This window comes from Lepidothrix coronata, unplaced genomic scaffold (assembly GCF_001604755.1).
Source record: "Lepidothrix coronata isolate B3197 unplaced genomic scaffold, Lepidothrix_coronata-1.0 Scaffold3, whole genome shotgun sequence".
NCBI lineage: Eukaryota > Metazoa > Chordata > Aves > Passeriformes > Pipridae > Lepidothrix > Lepidothrix coronata.
The window spans coordinates 6,996,683-7,021,529 of NW_016690183.1; the positions used below are offsets into that span (position 1 = coordinate 6,996,683).

At 42.2% G+C, this 24,847-nt stretch overlaps 1 protein-coding gene across 9 annotated transcripts in view; it reads left to right on the forward strand.

Moving 5' to 3' along the window:
• The first annotated feature begins 1,284 nt into the window (after nt 1-1,284).
• HECW1 (HECT, C2 and WW domain containing E3 ubiquitin protein ligase 1) overlaps nt 1,285-24,847 on the forward strand; it is a 267,082-nt gene continuing 243,519 nt past the window's right edge. For 8 of the 9 annotated variants that reach the window (XR_001876166.1, XM_017823131.1, XM_017823109.1 and 5 more), the window contains exon 1: nt 1,285-1,478. Coding sequence is in view for 6 of the 9 variants with exons in the window: in XM_017823109.1 (XP_017678598.1) it covers nt 1,449-1,478 (30 nt within the window). In the remaining 3 variants the exon portion in view is untranslated. Of the gene's footprint in view, nt 1,479-15,377; nt 15,399-24,847 lie in introns of those variants that run through there. The other variant, XM_017823159.1, reaches the window with a different exon arrangement.

Below are 24,847 nucleotides of genomic sequence, written 5' to 3' on the forward strand. Positions count from 1 at the left end.
ATAAAATACCAAGCCATTCTCCTTCCCAAATTCATTTTGATTTTTCTTCTGGTGTTTTTGCTGATATGGAGTTCTAATTTCTCCTGTTTCACATCTTTAAGAAAGGAAATGAGATGATCAAGTCGAAATTAGAAATCACAATGCATCTGAAAATATTTTGGAATGTGTTGATTAGAAAATTAAAATAAGTATTTCTTGCACTGATACCAAACACAGTAAATCTGAGATTTGAAAAAATTTGTATGAGGAAAGATTGCAAAGATGGTTTTAGAAACAAGCTTAGCTTCAGTTGTGAAGTACATTTGTGGCTTTTATCAACATGACTTTGCTTCAGGATACAACTTAGGACCCAGAATAGTCTTGAAAATTTGATATATTTAGTAGTGGGTGGGTGTGAATCCACTCCAACAGGATGATTTAAAAAAAGCACCGTTTCAAAAACTTTGTGTCTAGAAAAGTGAGGTGAGGGGGCAAGCAGGCCTCTGCAGGATTGTTCTATCTTCCCTCTGACAGCTGACATGAAGAACTGTTCTTCGTCCCTTTTGACTGGTGGGACAGTGGGTTTCTGCTGGAAGCCGTTGTTCCCTGCAGTCCCAACAGCACTCCCGGTCTATTTTTGGTGAGCAGGTTTGCAAGACCTGTGGGAGAAATGAGTGTATGGCACCCCTGCCCCCATCCTGAACCGCCTTTTGAAACTTTTTGCAGCTGTGGTACTGTGATTTTCTTTGTCCAGGGGTGCAAGTCATAAAGCCCTGTCTATGAGGAGAGGCTGGAAATGAGCGTGGTGAAGACTGCATGTTCCCCAGGACAGCTGCTCGAGCAGTAGTGCTCCCCCAGTCTTTTCTTTAGGTGAGTAGGGAAAAGGCTTTAATGATCACCCCGGAGGCTCCGGCACTGGTGAGGTGGTGGTGTGAGGACGAGAGCCCCGAGTTCAAGGGGCAAGGAGGAAAACAGGTTGATTTTCCCCCCCCCTGCCTCTATGCCCGATGCGGGATGAGCCAAGTTGTGTGCTGTATTCCCCCGAGGAGAGCTGGGATGCTGTGCGGGAGAAGAGAGGGTGAGAAGAGCGAGCGGGCGACACGCGGGTGGGCACCGTATCTGGGCGGCCTGGGGCACCGCCGTGCCGGGCGGGAGGGACAGCGAGAGAGAGAGAAGAGGGAGGGAGGAGCGCTGAGGGGCGGGCGGGGCCGGGCGGTGCTGCCGGGCGCCCGCCGCGGCGTGTGGGTGGCTCCAGGCGGCCGGTACCCAGCGACAGGCGGTGAGGTGGGAGGAGGCTGGCGGGGCGGAGGAGGAGGAGGAGGGAGCTCGGCGGTGCTGCGGGCGTATCAGCCGGTGCTGGACTATGGTGCGGCTCGGCGGGGGCTGACACGGCGGCACCCCGCCCGCCCTCCCTCCCTGCCGGCTGACAGGCACGTGTGGGATGTGAGAGCTGCCCTCGCCGGAGGAGCATGAGCTGTGCCCAGGCCGGCATTGTCCAGGTACGAGGGGCTGCTGCCGCCCGGCCCCGGGTGAGGGTGGTGGGGCCGGGGGGGAAGGGGGAGGCAGGTGGCGTCGCCTCCCGGCCGAAAAGTGCGAGGCGGGATGGGGCTGGCAGCGGCCTCGCCGCCGGGAAAGGCCCTTCCCGGGGCGGGCAGCCCCCGCCCGGCCGGCGGGATGCGGTGGCGGGTCGTGGGTGTGCGCTGTCATCCGCGCCCGGCTGCGGGTGCCGCCTTTGTGCCTCGGAGGTCTGTGCGGGATGGGACCCCCGTCCGTGTCCCTGAGCGCTGCCGCGGGTGGGGGGAGTCGCTCTCCAAGGAGCAGATGGGCCCCGGTGGGTTACGGGCTGAGCCGTCGGCCTGTCGTCTGAATTCCACTAGCGAGCAAATAGTGTAGAATTATGATGAGCGACGTGCTGGCGGGGATTGACATCATTTGGGGGATATGGATGCGCGCAGGCGGTGATGAAGAGTCCCGCGCTGAATTTTCGGTGGTTACGTCCCTTCCTTGTAAAAGCAGAAGCCCCCAGGTCTGGTTCTTGGCTCCTTGACAATGCAGCAAAATTTAAAGCACGAACTGCCTTTTCCCCCCCTGTTCTGTTGCTGTAAGCCAATCTTGTGACTTCATATTTTGGTTATTACCTTGTGTTATTATGTAACTGCATTTTTGTTAGCAATTAAATAAAATAACTTAAGTATGTTAAGAACATTGCCCTCGCCCGTAGCATTGTCAAATGCTGCGTTTCTCAATTTGCAGCCTGCATAGATAATGGGTTTATACTGACACAGGCAGTACAATTCGTTTTTTTCTTTCTTGCATCGTTTCCCGTGTGTTTCTCTGTAGTTGCAGAAGAAATTACTTGGCCTGGGTTTAGATTTTTGCATCCTGCTGTTTGGAGCTGCAGTAGTGCCTCTTTTTTTTTTTTTTTTTATGCTGCACTCAGCAGAAGTGCGTAGTGAGACTGTACAACAGTCAGTCAGGCTGTGCTCCTGTCCCTGTGTTTACCAGCACTACCTTCTCATTTTGTGGGGTACCCAACCCTGTCTGGATATGGCAGGAATTAGGGGCAGGGTGCTGCTGTGCCAGTGGTGCCACATAGCAGGTGGTCAGCTGCGCCTTTCTGATTAGTGCTCATGCGAGGATTGTAGTTATTACAGTAATTCATTTTGGCTAGGGGATTCATTTTGGAAATTTGGATTTTCCACTAAGAAGGGATTATCATTTCTCTGCATAGTATGTGTGTTTTATGAAGAAGTGGAGTGTGTGTTTTATGAAGAAGTGGAGTACAGTATGTATCCTGGCTGCTCTCTCTGTTTCTTTTCTGTCTGTCTTTGAAGTGCACGCCCATTTGGACAACACAGGTGCAATGTTGATTTTCATGCTGGAAGTAGATGTAAGAAGCAGCACACAGCCAACACAACACTCATCCTGTCAATGTAGTCTCAGTCTAGTACAGGGGAAAAGAGTATCTGTTCTTACAGAGGAAATGAGGGGTCCACTTACTTGTTTGTTTCAGGAGGGTGAGCAAGGAGTTAGAACAGAGTGGTTGGTCAGATGGGCAGTATTTGTGAGCAGCGAGCAGCATGTGAGTCAGGGGTGGATGGCATATTTTGTCACTTGTGTGATACAGTCGCTAATGTGTTTCTGACTTAATGTGACCTGAGCTTTGGACTTCTAAACTTTTGGTATCAATCAGCTCTTTCTTGTCAGCTTACTCATTTGAAATCAGAGCAGGCCAGAGCATGAACTGATGCACTCAGTGACTTTATCAGTAACTGTCAATATCTAAATGTGACGGTGATTTATCTGAAAGCAAACTGTGTACACTTGCTCAGAACATCCCAAAGAATTGATCCCAAATTCATATGCTCAGTATTTTAAATGCATTCTAGTAAATAATATGGTACTTATTGTGTTCCAATAAATAAATGGCTAAGACTTGTTACTAAGGTGCAATCTTTCAGTGGCTTTGTGTTTCATGTACATGGCATGTGATCTAGCATTCTTTGCCATTGTGAGATAATCTCTGCGAAGCTTCATGGAGTTTTACACATGCTGTTTGATGCTAATTAGTGTTCATTCGAGGTAGTGATAAATCCTGCTCCCTGTCTCCTTTTGAACAGTCTTCTTACAAACGATGCAATGACTTGAATAAATAGTACAAGCAAAATTTACTTTATTAGCAGCTTTTTGAAATACTGCAATTCAAGTTGCAAGAGTGATGGTGTTGAACAGTTGGTGTTGGGCCAGGAGATGTTCTAACAAAGAGGTTAGATTGTCTATGTTTTAAAGCTGTTGGATCTGTCTTGTGGATGCAGGCATTAAGGTTGCCCTGTGGTTTCAACTCTGAAAACTGCTTTTAAAAAAAAATTCCATCAAAACAACCTCCTATTTCCCTTCCAGTTAACCATATTGTAAAGTTCAAACAGAAAGGCTTTTAGTAACTAAAACCGGCAATTATTCTGAAGTTTCTTTGTGATGATAGACTTTGCCAGAGAATGTAACTTGTCTTCACAGCGACTTTTGATCTTTCAAAATGTCTCTGTGGTCCTAAGTCTTTACCTGTGTAGTTTCCTCCAAACTTAGGAGGCCTGGCTTCAGCATGTATAGATCACAGCCTTTGTGGGCCTCTAGAGACAGGGAGGAGAACTCGAGCCTTATAGAAGTGCTCTGGCTTGCCCTCCCTCCTGTTCTGCAGAAGGGATGCTTGCCAGCCTAAGCCGAAGTTGCGTCTTTGTGAATAGCACCCCAAACAGTTTCCCTGGGTGTCTGCGTGTACGTGTGGCTTCCACGAATGGATTGTACCTGCAGCTGCCACAGCTTTCCAGCATATACAGCTGTGATCCTGTGATTGCACTGGGAGTCACCATCACCTCAGATGCTCCCCGGCCTCCGGTGGCACCTGTGCTGCCAGGAACGTTGCTGTAGCGTTGGCTGTTTCCATCAGATTGGCTTGAAGTAGCTGGGGGATGATCCTGCTCATACGGGTTTGTGTATCTGCCTATTAGCAGGAAAAGGAATTGTGACGCCCCCTTTTCTTCAGGATGTCTGTTGTTTGTTTACGCTCAGCAGCTTTCTCGGTTTTGGCAATAAGGAGATGAGTCAGTTTTGCTTCTGTTTAAGGCTTTTTTTACCCATTTCCCTTGTAACATTTCATGTGCTGTTGTGATTCTGCAATGGCTGAGTGGCAAATACTGCAGGGTTTTGGTTTAATTCCTTAGAAATATATTTCTGTTGGCCTGAGATATCATGACCATTAGTTCTAATAAAGTTTAGAATAGACTAGATCTTATGTACTTACGCATTTGTCCTAAAACACAGAAATATTTTGTTTTCTACTGGTAATCTCAGAAGGGTGGGGGTCATGCAACTCAAGAAAAATGAAAGTACGGCCAGTAGCAAACAGCAAGATGGGATACCACCTACTCCAGCTGATGTTTCTAGATGAGATTTGAGGCCAGCAAGATGCTTAGAGTTAATTAAGAAGAAATGGCAAATTTCTTTGATGCGGGGAACCCAGGGTCATTTTCCTTACAGTTTAATGAATGGTGACTAGGCAGCTGTATAATGGGCTTGTGAGTCAGTCTTGGACTTTTTTGATCAGCTATGCCTGGCTAGGGTAACCCATCGTTAGCTCTGAAGTAAGAGGTGTAGGTTTTTCAGGCAGGGTTCCTTAGGAGGTGCTGGGACTGTCCCTTGGCAAGAGGGTGTCCTCATCTCAGATGTTTGTGGAATATGGACCGGTAAGACTGGTCCAAACTACAGGCAAAATAGTCTGCTGTCCTGGGAATCAGACTGCTATGTGCAAGAGGCTGACTGTGGCCCCATGGCCTGCTTTTGCTTTGGCAAGAAGGAGGAGTTGGGTTGAAGCAGGGCAGCAGCTGAGCCTGGAGTGGAATTCCCTTGCTGCAGTACCTGTTGCAGCTCCCATTTGTCCTCCCCCTCCAGTGATAGCAGCAATAGAATCCACCAACAGCTCCTCAGGGCTCTCCTTTCCCCAACTTTCCACTTCATAATCTCACCCTCCTTTTCCACTTAGAAGCAGCCTAAGCTTGATTCCAGCCCCTCATCCTTTTGTCCAGAACATTGCCTACAATGCAGATAAACCTTGAGATGGCTTGGGGGTTGGGGTGGAGTGATATGGCAAGCTGTTCCTTTTAGATCTTAAAAAAAGGGGGAAATCCTGGTGGTTGTGTTTGAAATATCGAAGCTAGTGATCAGCTGTGTTCCCCAGGGAATCGCTACTCTCCATTGTATTGCAAAGTTCTCTGAGGACGCAGCAGCACAGGCAGCGTTCCCTTGCTGCAGAGCAGAAGGTCTGTGGGAGAGAGCGTGTGCACAGCAGTCAGAAAGCCTATTATTGAGACCTACGCTGAGGTTTCATTTAGCAAAACAGGCTCTCTCTTTCACACTTTCCAGATATTTTTATATTTCTCTGCAGATGCTTGCAGAACACTAACATTTGTTTGGTTTGAAGCCCAAATTAAAATTCCTAACCAATGTCTGGAAGCAAAAGAAAAAAGGCAAGTATTTCTCCCAGAATTAAAATCCATTTAAATTGAGAGTTGTTAACCCATGAAATAGTGGTGCAGTATAGAATGTCTCTTGGACTGAATCACTTGTGTTTAAAATGGAACATGCTCTAAAAATAAATGGCTAATTGCTTCAATGTAGTCAATATGGAATTTAAAGATGACTGACAGAGTGATTTGTCATCCATCTCCATAGCAGGAATCATCTGGGAAGTCTGTGATGTTAAAGGCATTTGTTTCTATTAGCACCTTTTAAAGTAGTTTTGTTAATGAACTCTTGAGCACCAGGACTGAAATATGTCATGTGGTATAATTAATTTTTCTGTATCATAGGAAAATGTTGCCATGTGCAACTTCAATTACAGAATCAGGTTCCTCAGGTCCTGAAATGCGTGGTTCAGCACACCTGTTTTCTTAAAGAAAGCTTGGGAAGATCTGATGTTGTGCTACCCACTTTTTGCGGAGAGGAGGACTGGTGGATACTCCTGCGAAACGTGTAAGCAGAAAAGGTGGAGCAGGAAATTGCTTTTCCTAAGGGATAAAAGGAGAGCAAGAGAGGGGAGAAAAGCTTGATGAGATGGTCAAACAACTCAGTCTTCACTGTATGCTGGTGAAATGCAAGAGTGCTGGTAGTATGGAGACAATCAAGGAGCTGTTCTCTAGATCTCAAGTGTTGCTGTGACTTTTCTTCCTTCCTGAAACAATCTATCCTGCCAAAGTCTCTCTCAGGCAGAATGTATGTTGCACGTTGTACAGACTTTGCTGAACTAGGGAAGAAGCAGTGTAGTTGGGGATAATCCAGCTTTGCTTGTGAACTGTGTGCCTGTTGTAAGGCAGTTCCTGAAGCATTGGAAGCTACCCGCCTGGGCATCTGTGGGCATACTTACAAGGGCTTGAAAAACTAGTGGAATGTGTAGGATCACCTGATGTCCCAAGCTGGGCAACTTGCTGCTTTTGTTTTGGCGCTGTCAAGAGTGATAGTAGGAGATATTGTCTTATTCCTACATCTGCAGCCTCAGGAAAATTTAAACTCAGAATCCGCATTTTAATGAAGAACATCCATCAAGTGTTAGGTTATTTGTCAATTGTCTTTAATGATGTATTAAAAAAAATAAAGCTATGTGAGACGCCCTAGGATTTTAATATGAAAATATATATATACTGTTTCTTTGACAAGATATGTCTTGTGTTCAATTGCTTGGTTGCCTGAAGAAGACAAAGAAAAGCACAGATTTAGTCTCTGAGGCAGCATCTTGATTTAAATAGCAAAGTTTAGTTGCTATGTGCTTAATATGAAAAGGGGAGTAAGCAGATGAAATGTTGAATCTTGGAGTCAGAACACATGTTTCCAAGATGACACTGTTCAATACTCGTGGAAGGCCTATTAGCCATTAGATTGTTTCCTGCCTTGGTTACAGGAAGTTGCATAGAGATTAGGAGTAAGATCTTCCCATGAACTTTTAAGTTGCTTGATTTGACTGCACTGTGCTCTCAAATGGTGGTCAATGTGAGGTCAATACCATGATTCAGAAATACTATATATGTACCTGAGTCATAGGAGAGACACGATGCTGAGATAAAGTGTTATTGAGTCAACCACTTTGGTTTAAAAATGAACAGTGCTTCTTCTAAAGTTTTTTGGAACTTTTCTTGATGAAGGGCAATGCTGTGTAGCCTCGTGATTTTTTTTTATTGTTTTTTTTCATAGAGCTGAGTGTCATAGGGAAGCTGGCTGTTTCCTGTGCCAGCATGAAGCACTGACATCTCTTTCTCATTACTCTAGCAGCAGGCTAAAGCAGAAACAGCCATAGGAATTACTACTCAGACCAGGTATTAAGAACTAATGGGCTGAACTATATTTTCTTCTCCGCTTCTTAGGCTGGAACAGGATTCCAACAGAAAAACACCTGGTCCTGTGGTAGAACTCCTTTCCAAGACCCCTCATTGTAGTGGCTTATAAGAGTTAGGCTGCCTGAGTTACCTTTCTTTTTGTTTCCACTTCTTAATGTTCCTTAAGGATTTTACTTTGTGTGTGAAATTACCCATTTTTTTATATAAGCAAAGCTCTCATTAAAGAATAAGATTTCCCACCTGACTAAAGGTAGAATTTCTTATATTGGCCAGGAAACTGCATGCTGGAGTAAGAACCATTATCCACTCTTGAAATTTGACTTTGTATTATTCTTTCATGCTTCCCAGAACTGTCACTCTCAAAGAATCCTCCTAGCAGATTTTCAAAGATTCCCTCTCTTTGATAGTCTATTCTCCTCCTTCAACCTTCTCACTCCACAAGAACTGAGCGATTGCAAAGTACTGTTGTTCTTTGCAATGCAGTTTGCTACACAGATACTGTGGGCCATGCAATTTTATGTCTCAGACAATTAAAACATGTTTTAATAACTCAGACTAATTCTCATACCCAATAACATGATGTAGACTAGAACCTTAGTGTCTGTATTTGAGCAATTATATTAGGGCATTTCTAATTAAAAACATGTATCACCTAATTGTAAGTCTCTGAATTCTTAAATATCAGTATCTTTTGCACTCAACTGTGTATAATGTGGGAGCAGGTGCAGAGAGGGTACTTGCTTATCATGAAATGCTTAAGGCAATTTACAAATTAGGTTTTACTGTTGCTGGGGAGGGAATGAAAAAGTTTGGGATGTGGGAACAAAATCACGAGTAGGAAATGCAGCAAAACTGTAGCAAAGTGTTCTGTGCCCTTCTATGTGTTCAGCTTGCCAAGTGAGCTACTGAGGTTTGTGTAGAGGTGAGAAGGGTGGAAGCAGATAGCGTCTTCTAGAAATGGAATCTAAGGAGAAGCTATTCGACTTGCATGTTGGAGCCATATGGTAACTTTTTTGAGATGTCAGCTGTATTGTCTTGTCCAGTTTGGAAGATCATCACAAGCCCAGGGAAGTTGCCACAGAACTTCTAGAAAGAGGCAGACTACCCTCGTGTCCCCTTTCCTTTCCTTGTTTGTCTGCCTGAATCTGTCTGCGAAGGTGACTTTTTGAAGTTTGGAATAGGGGTAGTGGCTCGGATCAGGTTCCCCGTAGGGTTGTCTCGACCCTGCACCATCACCATCTTTAAAAGAAACGCTAAAAAATGTTTAAGGCTCTGGTTGAAAATGAGTAAGAAACAACTCCCCAAAAGATAGTACAGATAGGAGTTGCTTGATTACAGTAAAAGGATGATATAGGGCTGTAGGGTAGAGGTTGTATGTTTAAACCTCTGTTTGGAGTGGGAATAAAAGTGTTCCTGGTAGAGCCTCTGCTTCTGTAAAATATCTTGACTGCCTAGTTCATATTAGAATTATTTTCTAATGGTTCTCAAATGTCAATTTAGTGTGTGTGTGTGTATGAATTATTTGTTGGTAAAATATGATTCTGGACTCCAAGTTAAATATATGCCTGGTTTGACCTATTTTTTCCCAACCTAATTCTGCCAGCTCTGGGTGTGCACGCGTGATGTTTCTTGCTGAGGGAGTCCCGCTGACCTTAGGGAGACAACACACCTTAGGAAAGCTGGTGCATGGTAGTGGTAGCAGACTCAGGGTTTGCATGAGTTGGGCTGTCAAGCTGGCTCAGCAAGGGCAACACATGACATAGGATGTTTGAGGAGGAGTCTACTGATTTAACACTGTGTTATGTAGCAGCTCTGGAAGGGTCATTGTAAATAATGTGTTTGGCTGACTTGTGACCTCCTCGCAATAGGTCTGAGAGATGGACAGGAGATCAGTCTACTTGATGGACTTCTAATAACTCAGTGAAAAACCCTGTTCATCTGCTTTAGCTACCTGGACCAAAAAGGATACAACTGCAGCGTTGCTAATCCAAATAATCCCCGTGGGACCTCAAGAGGGGACACCCACATGCTAAAATGAAAAGTAATAAGAGGGCCTTAAGCAAATGAAGATCTAAGCTGCTAAGTTTACATGGCATATTGTGAGCTTACTAGCTTATATCCAGGACCCTATAGCCATGTTTCATGCAGCACTGCACCAAAAAGAAAAGCATAACAGATTATCTTGTGTCGGCTGCGAACAACTGGGTTATGTGCAGGCACCAATAGGATTTCTGCTCTGTGCTCCCCACAGTTTTTATTTCCCGTGTAGTGCAGGCAAAAGTGGCTTGCTGCATCTCTACCCCCTCAGCGTGCTTGTGCCCTGGGCTAGGTGGAAGCTGGTTAACAGTGCCTGAAAGGAGGCAGGTCCTCAAAAGCAGGAACTCCAAAACTGGTGTGTTGGGTAGGGCCTGGTGCTCAGGGAGGGAGCTCTCCTCTCCAGAAAGGGGTGTTATTATTTCTCTTGCACCTGATTTAGATCAGACCTAGATCTGTGACTTTCCAGGAACGTGCCCTAACAGGCAGGCAGATCCTCTTAAGTGTGTGTAAGTGTGGGACATGCTTTACACCGATCTGGCCAAAGTCATTGTGTTCTACATGGAAGATTTGAAGATTCATTGAGCCAGAGAGCAAGAGGGAGCATAATTCTGCTTTAATGGGTAGAGGGGGAGTTTCTGTTCCTTTGCCAGGAGCTGGTTCCTGTGTTTTGTAGGCGGAGAAGCAAGTAGATTGTCAAAACTGGTGTTTCTGGTTTGCAGAGGAGCAGAACACTGTTTCCCTGAATCCTGTTGTGTTGAAAGCAGGGATGAGTGACAGTGAGTACCATTTTCAACTTGAACGATTAATTTTGCATAAATCCCATTCTTTTGATCTGACCCAAAATATATATGTTCAGTCTAAGTCTTCTGAACTGTTATTATTCATGCCTCAGTGATGAGTCCAATGGGAATTTGCATGTTTGTTTGCCTTGTTTTATGCAGTAGTTTTTTCAAATGAATCCTGGTAGCTAATGGTGAATATGAAAGCTTTCAAATACAAATTCCCATGTAATAGGGTACTGATATAATTTGGTCAGAGCTATTATAAGCTGCAGATAATATGTGGTAACCAGTTCTTCGAGCCTCACAGAACCTAGGTTTAGAGCTTAGAAGGACATTGGGCTCACCTCTAAGTTTAAAAGTGCAAAGACAAAGGTGAGCGATTATTGAAAAATGCTTTCCAGCTGCAGCACTCAGCCAAAACCATTGTCTTTCCATAATCGCTTCCCTTGATTCTTTGACCATGGTTTCTGATAGCTGGTAGAGCAGGAGGGCGACTTTGTAGATGAAGAGGTCTCAGCTGAACTTCATGCCAATTGAGGATTTCTCATTAGAGGAGCATAGTTAACATTGCAGTTCATGATAAATAAATAATAAAAAGTTAGCTCCCTCCCATAGCTTTTAGGGTAGTTGTTTTTGTAGTTGTTTGTTCCCCAGCCACTTTTTAAAGGAAGCAGGAGGTAAAAAACTTTTTGAGCTTAAGCCAGCAGGAAAATTCTGCATCTGCTGGAGGTAGCAGATCTTCCATCTAGCGAACCATCTTTATGTGATTGCTGTGGAGAGAAAAAAAAGTCCTATTTTAGAATAGAGAGGGTTGGCATTGAGCAGACTTCCTCAGAGACCACTAACTGAGTGTGATGTTCCTCCTCTTGCTGTGGTTCATGTCCCTGCAGTGCTGTCCTGCCAGGCTTCAGGTGTGGTTCAGGAGCTCAGACCAGTCCTTGGCAGCCCTGCTGAATGCTGAGTCACAGGGAAGAGATGGAGGCGCAAGTATTGCGCAGATGTGTGCAGCACTGGTGGACTGTTTGCTGGAAACTAGAGACACCCACAAATCACAAGTGCATCTTCAGTTGTTGATCAAGATTGGTGATATAATTATGATGTTCATTTTCAGAAAGCTGGCAGCTTGAGTAAAGAACTGAATTTGTCACCATGTGAGCCACCCTGAGGCTTGGAAGCCTCTTAAAAAAACCCCCTAAAACTCCATATATTTTTGCTTGCATATGTTTTTTGGGAATACATGTCATTTACGTGTAGACATTAAATCAGCCTTGTTTTGATTACTTCTTTCCTCGGAGTCTCTCGCTCCTGGTGAAGACAGGTGAACTGGGTAGGAGCAAACCCAATGCACTGCGAACATGCAGCAAATTTATCTTCTTGAAGTAGCTCTGGTGCATGCATGTGTGGGAGGAGGGGAGACATATTAAATAGTGGAGCTGCATGAAGATTTGCCAGTGGAACAGTTTTCTGTCAAAAAAAAAAAAAAAAGCTGTTTTAAACAGAATCAAAATATTCCTCATGAGAATGTTTGTAATGCAGCTGGCAGCTGTTCAGAGGACCTGGAGCCCTGCAGCCTTGTTTAATGATCAGATCCAGTTGGGAGAGATCAGAGATGGAGGTGTGGCAAGGTGGTGGTTGTTGTTATGCTTCAGCTGTAAGGAAAACTTCAAAATGCTTCCATTTCCCACAGTGCAGAGAACGAGATTTGACCTACTCTGCCATTTCTTAACACAACCATTTCTTAAAAACTACCTGCTGTTTCCAGTACACATCATCATTACAGTGTGGTACTATTGTATTTACTTCTTGGAAGCCTGGGGCTGATCTCTTTGGTACGCCAAGTTCATTTAAGTCACTGATCTTGCACTGGGGATGCATTTGGCCCATGAAGTCTTAAAATAACTGTGGAAATACTCACTGCGTTATGTGGGACAGAGACCATAGAGGTTTCTCAGCTTGCAATTTTCTAACACTTGTGCACTGGAAAACAAAAGCACATCAGTGAGGGAACTCCCCTCCCCAAACATACACAATTACTTTTTGGCTTGACAGGATCACTTTGAATCGAATCCCTGCTCCCTTTTTTAGTTCAGTTTTCCCTGTTTAGATTCAAATGTTACTTTAGCAAGTTTCCTTTTTTTCCCCTCCTGACACTGCTGGGAGAAATCTTTTTTTCTTCTCATTATCTCTACTTTCTCCCACCTCACTAACACCATTTTTATAGCTGTTAGAGCCTATGTTTGAGCTTTCAAGCATCCAGTGCAAACTAAGCATAGTGCTACTGTTTGGGCCCTCCTGGTTTCAGTCGTATTGGGATCTTCTTATTTTTGCACCAATACTTAGCCATTTTCACTTTATGGACCCTAAATCTTCAAATATAAAATGCTCTTCTAGCAGGGATGTGAACTTCCATAGAAATGTCATGTCATATTTACCATTCAATTATCTATGTAACAAGGCATTCTTCAGGCCTTGCAGTTTTTCTTCTTGTAGTTAAAGTTTGGGGTTTTTTCCTATAATTAAAGGGAATTTTCTGTATTTCAGTCTGTGCCCATTGCCTCTGGTCCTATCACTGGTCACCACTGTGAAGAGCCTTGCTCAGTTTGCCTCGCTCCATCCTACCAACTATTTATGCATATTGATAAGATTCCCCTTCAGACTTTTCTTCTCCAGGCTAAATAATTCCAGTGCATCCTTCTGCTTCTCTAGCCACTCTTTCCTGCATGTTAGTAATTTTTTTGGGTCAGGACATGCATTTGTGTGCCTGCCTGGAGAGCTGTGTCAGGGCAGTGACCTGGGTTAGAGGTAACCTGTTATTTATTTTATGCTGTGTGGTTTTAACCCAGAATCAGGTCTACTTGACTGATCCATGAAGGCTTATGTCAATGCAAGCAAACACCCAGCAAAGACTGGGAATAAGGAGTGAGAGGAAGGCAAGGTGTTTCTTCTTGTGGAACTGTCAATTCGTGCTGTCTGTGTTTGTGACAGTAGTCACCTGTGTGGACTGTGAACAGATGTGAAGACCTAAGGGTAAAAAATCTTTGGTCTGGACTTACTGGGGCAATGGAATTGGCATTTTGCAGGGATTTTTGTCTACTGTGAGAAAAATAATTTTTCTTTATTATTTCTTTACCCTGACCTCAACCATTTTCTGCTCAGGAACTTTTGTAACTGTTTGTGTTTCTGTGGATTTAGTACCTTTCAACAGAGATCTGCTCCATGAAATCACCTCTGCTTTCCTTTGAACCTATCTACACTTGTATTATGTTTGAAAATGAATTTCCCAGCTCAGCTAGCTGTTGCATTAAGAATCATTTCCTTTAGTATGTTGTGAACCTGACTCCTGCTTTCTCTTGATGCCCCTTCTTCCGGTATTGAAAGAGAAACTGAATAATCCTCTGCTCTCTTTTCCACTCTTGAGTCTGTGGACCTCTGTCATATCTTCCCTATGCTTTCTTTTATCCTTCCCTGAATCTTCTGTCAATCTTTTCTTCTGCCTTCATCTTTGGTACCTGTATACCTTTCCACTCCTGATTTGTCACCATTATAAAATACACCCCTGTTTTTCAGATACTCCTTTTGCAGTACTCCCAGACTAATTGTCTTCTAACTCCAACCCCTAATGTGCACTTTTGCATCTCTTGTTGTAGCTCTGTGTATTTTGTGCAGTTGTATTTCACTGCTATCTTGTCTGGATACATTTCAATTTCTTGTATGGGATCCTTTTCTCTCCTTTGTCTCCTTCCACCATCAATATTTTGCTCATGGGCTTAGTCTTACTATTTGATTTTTTTATTAGATAAAATTCATCTCTGTTCTCACATTATTAATGGATGTAATTTTCTGTTCACATCTGTCGCCAAAAATCTTTGCCCATGATTTGGTCATTTTATCCTTTTCTATTGTAATCTTAACCTCATCAGCTTTATGCAAGTTAAAAATTGCTGTTGAGGGCATTTTTCTAGTCTGTTTCATTTTATTTGAATCTGAGATCAATTTTTTTGCCTATTTATCTTATTTTTATCTTTATGGATCTGCTAAATACTGCTGATTCTTAGATACCCATTCTTGTGCCCTCTGTCCCTTCTTTTGCTAGATAATTAACATGACTGAAGTACTTAATTTCTGCCATCGGTATGGCAGACCTCTTCATGCTGTTTTCTGTACTCATCGAGCCAGTGGTAATAGACTGCCTGAGTAGTTTATTACTTTCTTCCTTCAGATCCTTCCCAAATACTTACTCCTACAAAATATCTATTTCAATAATATCTGTGAACCACTGCTATGCATTTTCTTTTATCATCAATATTGGGATTTTCGTATACAGACACTGGATAAATTGCAGTTCAGTGCTACTCTTGCATTTCATGGAATTTTCTTATATTAGGCATTTGTGAGACAATTGCTTCTGATGTCCCTGATATTTTTGACTTTGCCTTATTAGTGGGTGATTTAATTAAATCTTCCAAAATGCAGAAGAATTCAATTAGTTCTGTTGGGATTTTCATGCACAAGTTGCTTATTGGGATTGTTATGGCTCTTACAGGGTGTTGAGGGTCCTGTACTTTTTAGTGGGTGTTCTGAGGATCTTTCTTCCTCTGTTGTATTAAATAAATGTCACCTTACTTTGGCTGTCTAGAATTGAGCCCTCCTGTACCAATGGAATAACTGGATTCTTTGCAGTGGGGAGAGGGGCTTGGGATGAACTATTCTGTATTTTAAGGTAAGTTGTACTTTCCTGTCTCTCTCTCTCAAGAAAGCCTCAATGCAAATTTAAGCAAAACAGTTATAGAACTGGATGATGTAAATCTCACCTTACATCTGCTGCAGGGTTGTCTGTAGCAATAGAGGACTGGAATTTCTGGTCACTATTTCTGTAGTAGTTCATATTAGCATTTTCTTTAAGTGTATGTTGCTAAGGTTGTTTGTGTCTGTCTTCCTTCAGAGTGGAGTTTTGCTTTAGCAGAGGGGCTACATATTATTATGTTCAGTGGAAGGTGTCACAAGCAGTAATGGTTGATTCATAATCACCTGCACATAACTATGTAGAGCAGTGTACTTTTTGAAAAGTGTAAAGGGTAATCGCATATCCAGCCAATAATTCTGTCCATAAGTACTGAAAAATCAGGAGATGGACTCTTTGCCAGTGGGGGAATTTTCAAGGCTTTTGATTTGGAGACTTTCTTGTATGAGATCAGAATGTGCTTACAGGGTTCAAGGTTTTCAGTATGTGCAGGTTGGAGATTTACTTCTGGAAGGGAGAGCTGAGATTTTTTTCCTTGACCCTGTTACTACAGATATACATTGGGAAAAAAGCCTTGATTTTTCTTAAACTCACTAAAGTGCTGCTCTCACTAGAAAGCAGTTAGATTTGGAGGTCTTTCTCCCCTATTGCAAACAAACTACTCTGTTAGTTTGAGATAGCAAGAAACTACAATTTCTTTGTATTGATTTTTTAAAAAAAAACTTGGCTATGTTTTCCTTTACATTCTCCTAAGCCTTGTTACATGGCCTTTTATATGTTGTTTATTTAACAAATGTGAATGTTGCTCACTTAAAAAGAAAAATCCTCTCATCTTCTCTGAGGGTTAATCAAGGGAGAAACTTTCAAGCCCATGAAAACAGGGCGAGACTCTCTCTACTCTGAAATATTGAGTAAAGGAATCAAAGGGAAATAATACTCTGTGATGATACCTCAGGGAAGATTTAATTAAGAATATAAAATTGCATTAAGAGTGACCTATTGTGGACTGCCAAAAAGCCAGTAGATGAGGGAGACATTTGTTAGCAGTGTGTGCCCATCAGTAAGAGCTTGCACATTGTACCAAGCCTGTGAGATATGATGCTCAAAGTGGCTTAAAGCAGTGTTTAACTGTCTGATTCATTAAGGTCAGTACTGCAGGGAGCACATCTAGTCTGTGAAATGGCTTGCAAGTTCTGGGAATCAGGGCTGGTCGTGGCATGTGGCCACACATGGGTCTCTGCTCGGCCTCACTTGGACTTCATATTAATGAGTCGCCTGCAGTTCAGAGACAACAATTGTTTTCAACCTTCACTGGCTAAAAGCTGCTGTCTGGTGCATGGCATCAGCCGTGCAGGCCTCCTGTGAAGTTGTACCTGGAGTGCAGTGGGTAAGTTTGCTGAGGTTTCAGCAGGTTTGTGTTCCTTTTAATCAATGTGGTTAATTTTTCATGTGTGCTGGCCAGAAACAGTTTGGCACTGACTGGACCCTGGAAATGCAGGGGCAGTTAACTGGTTGGCAGAAGGTCAGCTGAGGGGTAGAGACATAGGGGATGACAGATAGGAAGGAAGAAGCAAAAACTCTGTCTGTTGGGCCAGGTCTACTAGAGGCATGAAAAGGAAGCAGCTCACTTCTTCCCTTGGTGTGACCACGATTTTTAGAGCTCAGAGCTGTGCACTGGGGGGGAGTGCATCTACAATCTGCTCTTGCCAGAGGATTGTCTCTGGATTCACAGATGAGGATTGAATCAGGAAACTGTGGAAAAAGCAAATGAACTGAGGAGGAGGGAGTGTAGGGGACTTAACACTTGAACCTTTACTCCCCTACTTGAAATACATTTAACTCATGAGGTCTAGAACAAGCCAGGGACTGACATTTAACAAGTAAAGGCGGCAAGGATGGGTCTGATGTCAGAAATAACATGTGTGATTTTGTAAGTCAGCAGTCATCCCTGTGCTAGTGCTGAGCGGTTTCTCCTGTGCCCCGTGCACTGTCTGAATCCCCAGAGGTCTCTCTCAGCCTGCTCTCTGGCAATTACAGAGGCATTCCCTTGCTCTCACCATTAGTGTAATAGCTTGTGAGAACATCACTTATCCTTTTGCTCTTGAGTGACTACTGCTTCTGTAATCTCCTTTGCATTAAACTAATGGATGGCTTGTGTATGCAATTTTTCTCCCCCTCCTCATATGGTGAGGAGGGTATCTGTCATTGCTTTTGTCTCATTTGTCTTTTAGTGCCAATGAAAATAGGAGAATTTGACAAGCAATTGGAACAACTGTCATAGCTTGTTGAGATTTACTAAAAGTATGCAAATAATAGAAAATGCCTGCTGAAAAAAGAAACCCATTGCCACATTCAGTTACTTCGTTACCATATGTTCCTCAGTTGAAAGAAAGCAGATTGTCATCATAAGCAGTCATTTTACCTGACTTTTTTTTTTATCTTTCAGTTAGAAATGATGTTTAAAGTACCTACTTGATAAAATGGAATAGTGACCTCTTGAAGACATCCCTTTGCTTACAGATATAGTACCTCTCCCACTGTCTTTTACTAGAAAGTAACATTTTCCTTGCATTTGCAACATTATACCTGTGCTGCTCTCTTTATTTTTAGAAGTTTTTCATAAGTTTTTCATAATGTCTGAACTGACTCTTGCTATGGTGTAATCAGTTCCATCCATCGTGGGCACAAGAGAAAATATTCTTTCTTCTTCACAGTAGCATCTTAAATACTGAATGGTGTCACTTGCACCATTCTAACCACTCCATTTCCCATCTTTTTTCCACATTTTTGCTAACTAGGCCCAATTGTATGTATATCTCTATGGGTTGAGTTTTCCTGAATTTTCATCTTTTATGTGACTCTTTGGACTTGCTCCAGTTGGCTGATCTGTTTCTTTAAATGCAGCACCCAGGCAAGGGTGTCGTACTGCAGTTGAAGCTTTGCTGATGCTCAGCAGAGTGTAAGGATAACTCCATGTGTTTTGTGGGGCACAGTCCTGTTTGTCTGTTCCAGCCAGCTTGTTTGCCTTGTGCTCAATAGCTTGACTCTGATTCATGTTCAGATTGTCATCCCCTCTTACCAATGGATTCTCTCTGAGGACTCTGACCTGGTATGCTGGTTTTGGCTGGGGTACAGTTAATATTCTTCACAGTAGCTAGTGTGGGACTATATTTTGGATTTGTGCTGAAAGCAGGGTTGATAATACAGAGATATTTTAGTTATTGCTGAGCAGTGTGTGCACAGCCTCAGGGCCTTTCCTGCTTCTTGTACCACCATGCCAGTGAGGAGGCTAGGGGCCCACAAGGTGCTGGAAAGGGACACAGCTAGGACAGCTGACTGCAAAGAACCACAGGGATATCCCATAACATGCTCAGTACGCAGAGCTAGGGGAAGAAGGTAAGAGTGGACTTTAGGAGTGATGGCATTTGTCTTCCCAAAGTAACTGTTGCACATGATGGAGCCCTGCTGTCCTGGAGATGGCTGAACACCTGCTGGCCCATGGAAAGCAGTGAATTAATTCCTTGCTTTGCTTGTGTGCGCAGCTTCTGCTTTCCTTATTAAACTGTCTTTATCTCAACCCGTGAGTTTTCCAGCTTTTACTCCTTCTGATTCTCTCCCCGATCCCACTGAGGGGGGAGTGACCGAGTGGCTGCATGGTTCTTGGTTACTGGCTGGAATTAAACTACGACAACTGACTTGAAGTTCTCCTTACTGTGTTTATGCAGTGTGTATGGCTTTATTTCTTTCCTGTTTTTTCCAATTTATGCAGTTTGCCTCAATAATATTGGATTTGAAACCTGTCCTTCACATTTGTGGTCTTTCTTTGTTCCGTTTGGTCTACAGATTTAATAATTGACTCTTTCTTATCATCTGCTTAAAAATGTAGCAGCACTAGCCCACAGAATTCATCCAGGTCTCTGTTAATCATTTATGTGGAACCAGTCATAACTGCTGGTATTTCATGCTGGTTCATTCAGTATTCAGCCTGAATGAACTTTATCTAGATCATGTTTTCCAAACTTTCTTAAAAGAATGTTGTGTGAGGCTGTATAAAAAAAACTTTAAATAAAGTCAAGGTATAAAGTATTTGTGCTTTTTCCTGAGCCACAAAAACTGTGGGATCTCTCATCAGAGTAAATGCCTGCAAGAGGGATTGTAGTCCAGGTTTATCCTTCTTTGTCTAGACTTTATAGTCTCTGAGGTAGGCTCTGAGTTTACCTCTATGTTCTGGAGAAATAGCTGGTAAATCTTGAACCTTCCTGAAGCCTAAATAGTAAGACTGTATAAATTCAATGCCAAGGGAATAAACAATCAGTTGTGCTTTTTTCCCCCCCTCTCCCTGGGGACCATTGCAAGATCCAGAAAGTTAATAAATCCTCCAGGTGCACAGCGTGTCAGCTGGTCCTGAGATCTGTGCAGTAGAAAAGAGTACTAGAAAGAGTACTTGGCATTATTACCTTTAATATTTTCTGTAATATTTAGATTGCACCGAAGTAGAAGGAACACTGCAGATGAACAGATTCTCTTTTTCCCCTAATAACTTATGCATTTATAGTCAAATCACAGAATCACAGTCCAGGCAGCTTTTGAATATTTCTGGTAAGGGAGACTCTACAGCCTCTCTGGGCAACTTTTTCAGTGCTCAGTCACCTGCACAGTAAAGTTCTTGCTTGTGTTCTGGTGGAATTCCCTGTAGATCAGTTTTTGCCCATTGCCTCTCATCGTATTGGCTGGCACCACTGAGCAGAGCCTGGCTCCATCCTCCAGACACCCTCCCTTCAGGTACTTACAGACATTGATAAGGTCCCCTCTCAGTTGTCTCTTCTTAAGGCTCAACTTCCTCAACCTGTCCTCGAAGTATGAAGGAGCCTTTCCTCAAATGCATGAGATAGAAAGAAAGTAGAATCCAATATTTAGCATAAACTTTAGTTTATTCATGGTGTGGTTAAAATGAAATTACTGTAGGTTTATAGTCTGTTTTTTCCTGTATTGTGCATGTGAGGGAAAAAAAAATCTTTACGGATGAGAAGTCTACAGTGTTTTCTAGGTAATTGTTTATAGTGAGAAATTAGATGTGTGAGAAAGAAACAGAATTTAAGTTGTAGCATCTCAGTGAATCAGATCGTCTTACTATGAATGTTTTGCAGGGCTTCAGCTTGTCCCAGTCAAGGTGGATGTTAGATCCCAGCTGTTTTCAGAGAGCAGGAGCAATGAAGGATATTAATCCATTTTTAAGGTGTATTTTTAAGAGACTTTTTTGGGCTGAATCTATGAATCCTAAAATTTATTCTCATCTAAAATATACTTCATTTACTGAATGTCATTCCATCTAAAAGACACATTATTTACTGCAAGTTATTTTATCGCTGCATAGTTGTGGAAGGCTTCTACTAGTCCTCCTTCTTGTTTTGTACAGTACAGTTTAGCTGCTGTATTCAGTTTGTTTCTTGATGGGACTCTGAAAATAATGTTATGTGCCTCACAACTTGATTTGTCAGGTTTTCTGCCTGTATGCTAACGCTAAGTATAAAAATGTTGATAAGATATCTAGTTTTGTGAAAAGCACATTGAAATACCCTTTGCATACAAGAAAACATGCAGACCTCAAGATTTCGGAGGAGGGTCTCCTGTGTGGAGTTATAGCAGGATGAGTTTCAGGCATTTAGATATCTACTGTTTTTCTCAGACAAAGCCTTTGGACTTATGCATCAGCAAAGTTTTCCTTGCTCTAAAACTTTTGTCAAGAGCTTAGGTCCTTTTTTTTTCAATTGAAGTCCATAAGATTGTGGAAGGAGACACGTTTGTTCATGCTCTTAGAGTTTATTTCCCCTTCTTTAACAGAAAATTGGTTGAACTTTAAATTTTTTGTCTTAGTTTGCACTCAAATGCATTTAAAGAATACAAAAATCTTTGTGGTTATGTGTTACAAAAGCTGCAAATCGTCAGGGCTGGGTGCACAGCCATCAAGTGTGGACAACTGATGTGATTCAGAGATGGAATATATCTTGCATAAATATAATAGATGTTTTATTTGACAAGATTCAGGGTTAACTCAGGAAAGGATTGCTCTTCATGATGCGTCTTTGAACATTAATTTATATGTTTCCTTATTCTGAGGTTTTATTATCAGTAATTCAAGTCGTTTCATGAACCAGCGAACTTACTTTGTCCCTGATCTGAGAAAGATTTAGACATATCTTTAGTTTTAAAGCAAGATGACTATGCACACTGATTAGAGAGACTCTGCTCAAAATTCATTTGAATGGGCTAAAGCAGAGTTTGTGTCAGTTGGGTTTTGCTCAGGGAGCCTAAATGCTTAGGATTTGGCCACTGGGAGGATTTAAGATACCTCATTAACTTAAAGTAATTTACTCATGACTTTTAGTTATAGCTTCTGTTTTCACTTAAAGAATATGGGAAAAATAACTATCAGAGTTATAAAATGCAGGGAGATGAATGTGAGATCTTGTACCCACCATTGACTTTAAAAAGATGCCTAGATGATTTTTAAAGTTATTTTCTTTAGAATGAACTTCAGTTATTTAGTCTCTTTAATTGAGATCTTAATCTGACCATGTACGTATGTCATGAATTCATTTAGCTTATTAAAGCACATACATTTTATGCAGCTTTTACATTTATTAGTTTTTTCCTTTCTTCTGTGGCTCTTGAAATTATTTGACTTGGAAAAATTCTTGATCAAGGATTTTTGGTACCTAGATAGTCTAAAAATGAATCTTAGACTTTGCATATGTGTTGCTCAACACTTTAAAGCTTTGAACTACACTGGTTCTGAGAACACTGTTAAAAGAAGCAGCATCTTTGAAAGCACTGTGTGAATTAATAGTAAATACTGATGAGTATAACTGACCTCAATTTTTGTCACTTCTCTTGTTAAGTTTGCTAAAATTTCAAAACATTTGGGTTTTTAAGGAAGAATTTCTTCTCTCTGCCTTCTCTCCCTCTTTTCTTGAGGAAGCAGTGAAGATGTGAGGCTGGATCTGACATGATCTCCATGGCAGCACACATTAGTTTCCATGGCAACACATTTCACAAACAACCCTACAACTTTACTACAGTGTCAGACAAAAGGAGAAGCACCACTGTTGGAGCAGACTGTGATCAAGGTTAAAATTAAAAAGAGGGGGGAGGGAGGAAACAGGGGAAGAGGTTGGGTGAGATAATGACTTCTTCCAATTTGTCCTTTTAAAGCTTTTGCTCCAGGGTAAGCACATCATTTAAAATAATCCCCTAAATTCTCCAGGCCATAATTACTGTGCTACCCAACTGCATTCCGGCACATGAGTAGGTAAGTGATGAGCTGTCACAAGTCTTTTGTCTCAAGATACTTCTTTAGTCTGGTTTCAGAAGGAAATGAGGCTTATGGACGAACAATCCTCTGATCGGTTGTCTCTTTGTCTATCTCCTACTGTACCCTCCCTTCATAGCTTTAGCCTGCATTGATCAGATTATTTGAATTTGACAGAGGACCCAAAGTTGAGGAGGTAATTAAGTTCCTCTAGGTGTTGTGAAAAGCTCCTCCCTGTTCAGTCCCAGGAAAGAGGCTGTGGGCACTGAGAATTACAGGCATCTAAGCTAGATTGGTGTAATAATATGTAAAGACTAGTTCCTGTGATGGTCTGAAGTCAGGAACATGTTTAATCACATGCTTAGGATCTCTTTTTTGATGAGATGCTTTTCTACACCTCCAAGAAAGGGTACTACTAGAGGCTGATTCTCTCAAAAATGGTTAAGGTTTCTCATCTTTCGAGATAATGGTACTGGGAAGGCACAAAGGAAAATATGGAAGGAATTGCAAGATGTGAAGCAGTTTTCAGTTTTACTTCAGACTGAATCTAATGCATACTTCAGGTTTGCACAATGCAGGCAATAGGCTTGTTGCATTGTGTTTATGTGGCATGTGGTCTGTTCAGGAGTGTAAAGCTACTACTGGCAACCAAATGTGCAGGTACAAGGTGGAGTTGGGGGAGAGGACTTGCACTAAGGTTTTGGGAGCGTGGGCAAGGATATATTGGTGTAGTTCAGTGGTCTGCTCCACTGGTTGGGCTGTGCACATTTCCCATGTCTGAGGAATGCAGTTCCACATACATGGGTGAGATTGCATGATTGCATTTATGTCACTGGAAAGGTGGTGGTGTTTTGTATTGATCCTGGATTAGAAGTGCAGGGATACCACAGTACTCTTGTTACTTCAAAGTGATTCCCATCAAACTGAGTATGGTGTGCTATCCTGCATGCAAACTTTTATGGGAAAATGTGAGGGGCTTTTTATTTTCCAGTGTTTTATTTTTTAAATATTGGGCTACATTATAGAGATGGCTGTACAGGGCTAAATGCAGGAGAGAACTCACAAGTATCAAAGATGTCTTTTGCTCTAAAGAAGTACAGATAACTTGCAGTAGTATCGCTGCAGGTGATGGTGTGGCAAGTGGAAGGCAGTATTAGTTTGGGGAGCTACCAGGATAGAGGCAGGTTCTGGAGATGCGGCTTGAAGCCAGGGGCATTGCCCTGCTCAGGAAATAAGATCCAGCTCTAGTGGGTCCTAGAAGGTCTTTTAATACATGACTGTTCAGAGCTGACTTGCTCCCTGCAGACCTCTGCTTACCATACAAAGTACAAAAGTGTTTTGCTTTCAGAAGGAAAGGAAAACAGTTGTCTTACAGAATTGCTTTGTTCTGTTGACTCTTGGAAATGATCCTGGTCAAAATGATCTGTTGAACAGAGTTGAATGAAATGGTCAAAGATGTACATAGTCATGATTTATCGCCTACCTTTCCATTTTACCTGATTACTGGTTGCTTTAACAAGTGACTAGTTTTTTTTAAGGATTTTGGTTTCTGTAAATCTCCTCAGAAGCTAGTTCTTAGGGGCCTTCATGTTCTGAAAATTAAGTCCTCTGAAGTTTCTGATGAAACAAAGATCCATGCAAACATTACCCATAATAAAAGGCTTGCTTGTAGCAGTGTTAACTGTCTAATCAGCCTACGCTATGCTTCCACTTTTGATTAAAAATAAAATACTAACTACTAAGCTTCTAAAATACCAATATTGATTTTTTTTTCTGTAGCTGAGGTGCCATCTCAAAAATCTCACCTCTTAGAAATGTTAATTTGAAAATTCAGACTTTCTTATTTAACACCCTTTCATGGTGGTTGGTTATGTTGTGCCCTTCCCAGACATCTCAGAGGACTTAGTCCTTTCCAGACTGAAAACCCACAGAATCCATCTTTTGTTGATTCCTGCTTAGCTTTCAACCTCCTTCTTGTCCTTAAGATTTCCCAAACCCAGTCAGTGGTTCTCCAGCTTGAATTAGATGTGCAGTGGTGGACAAGCCCATCAATCAAAAGAGTCTTAGCTGCTTTCCCGTCCCAATCAAGAGCAGCTTCTCCAGCTATCATCTTCCATGC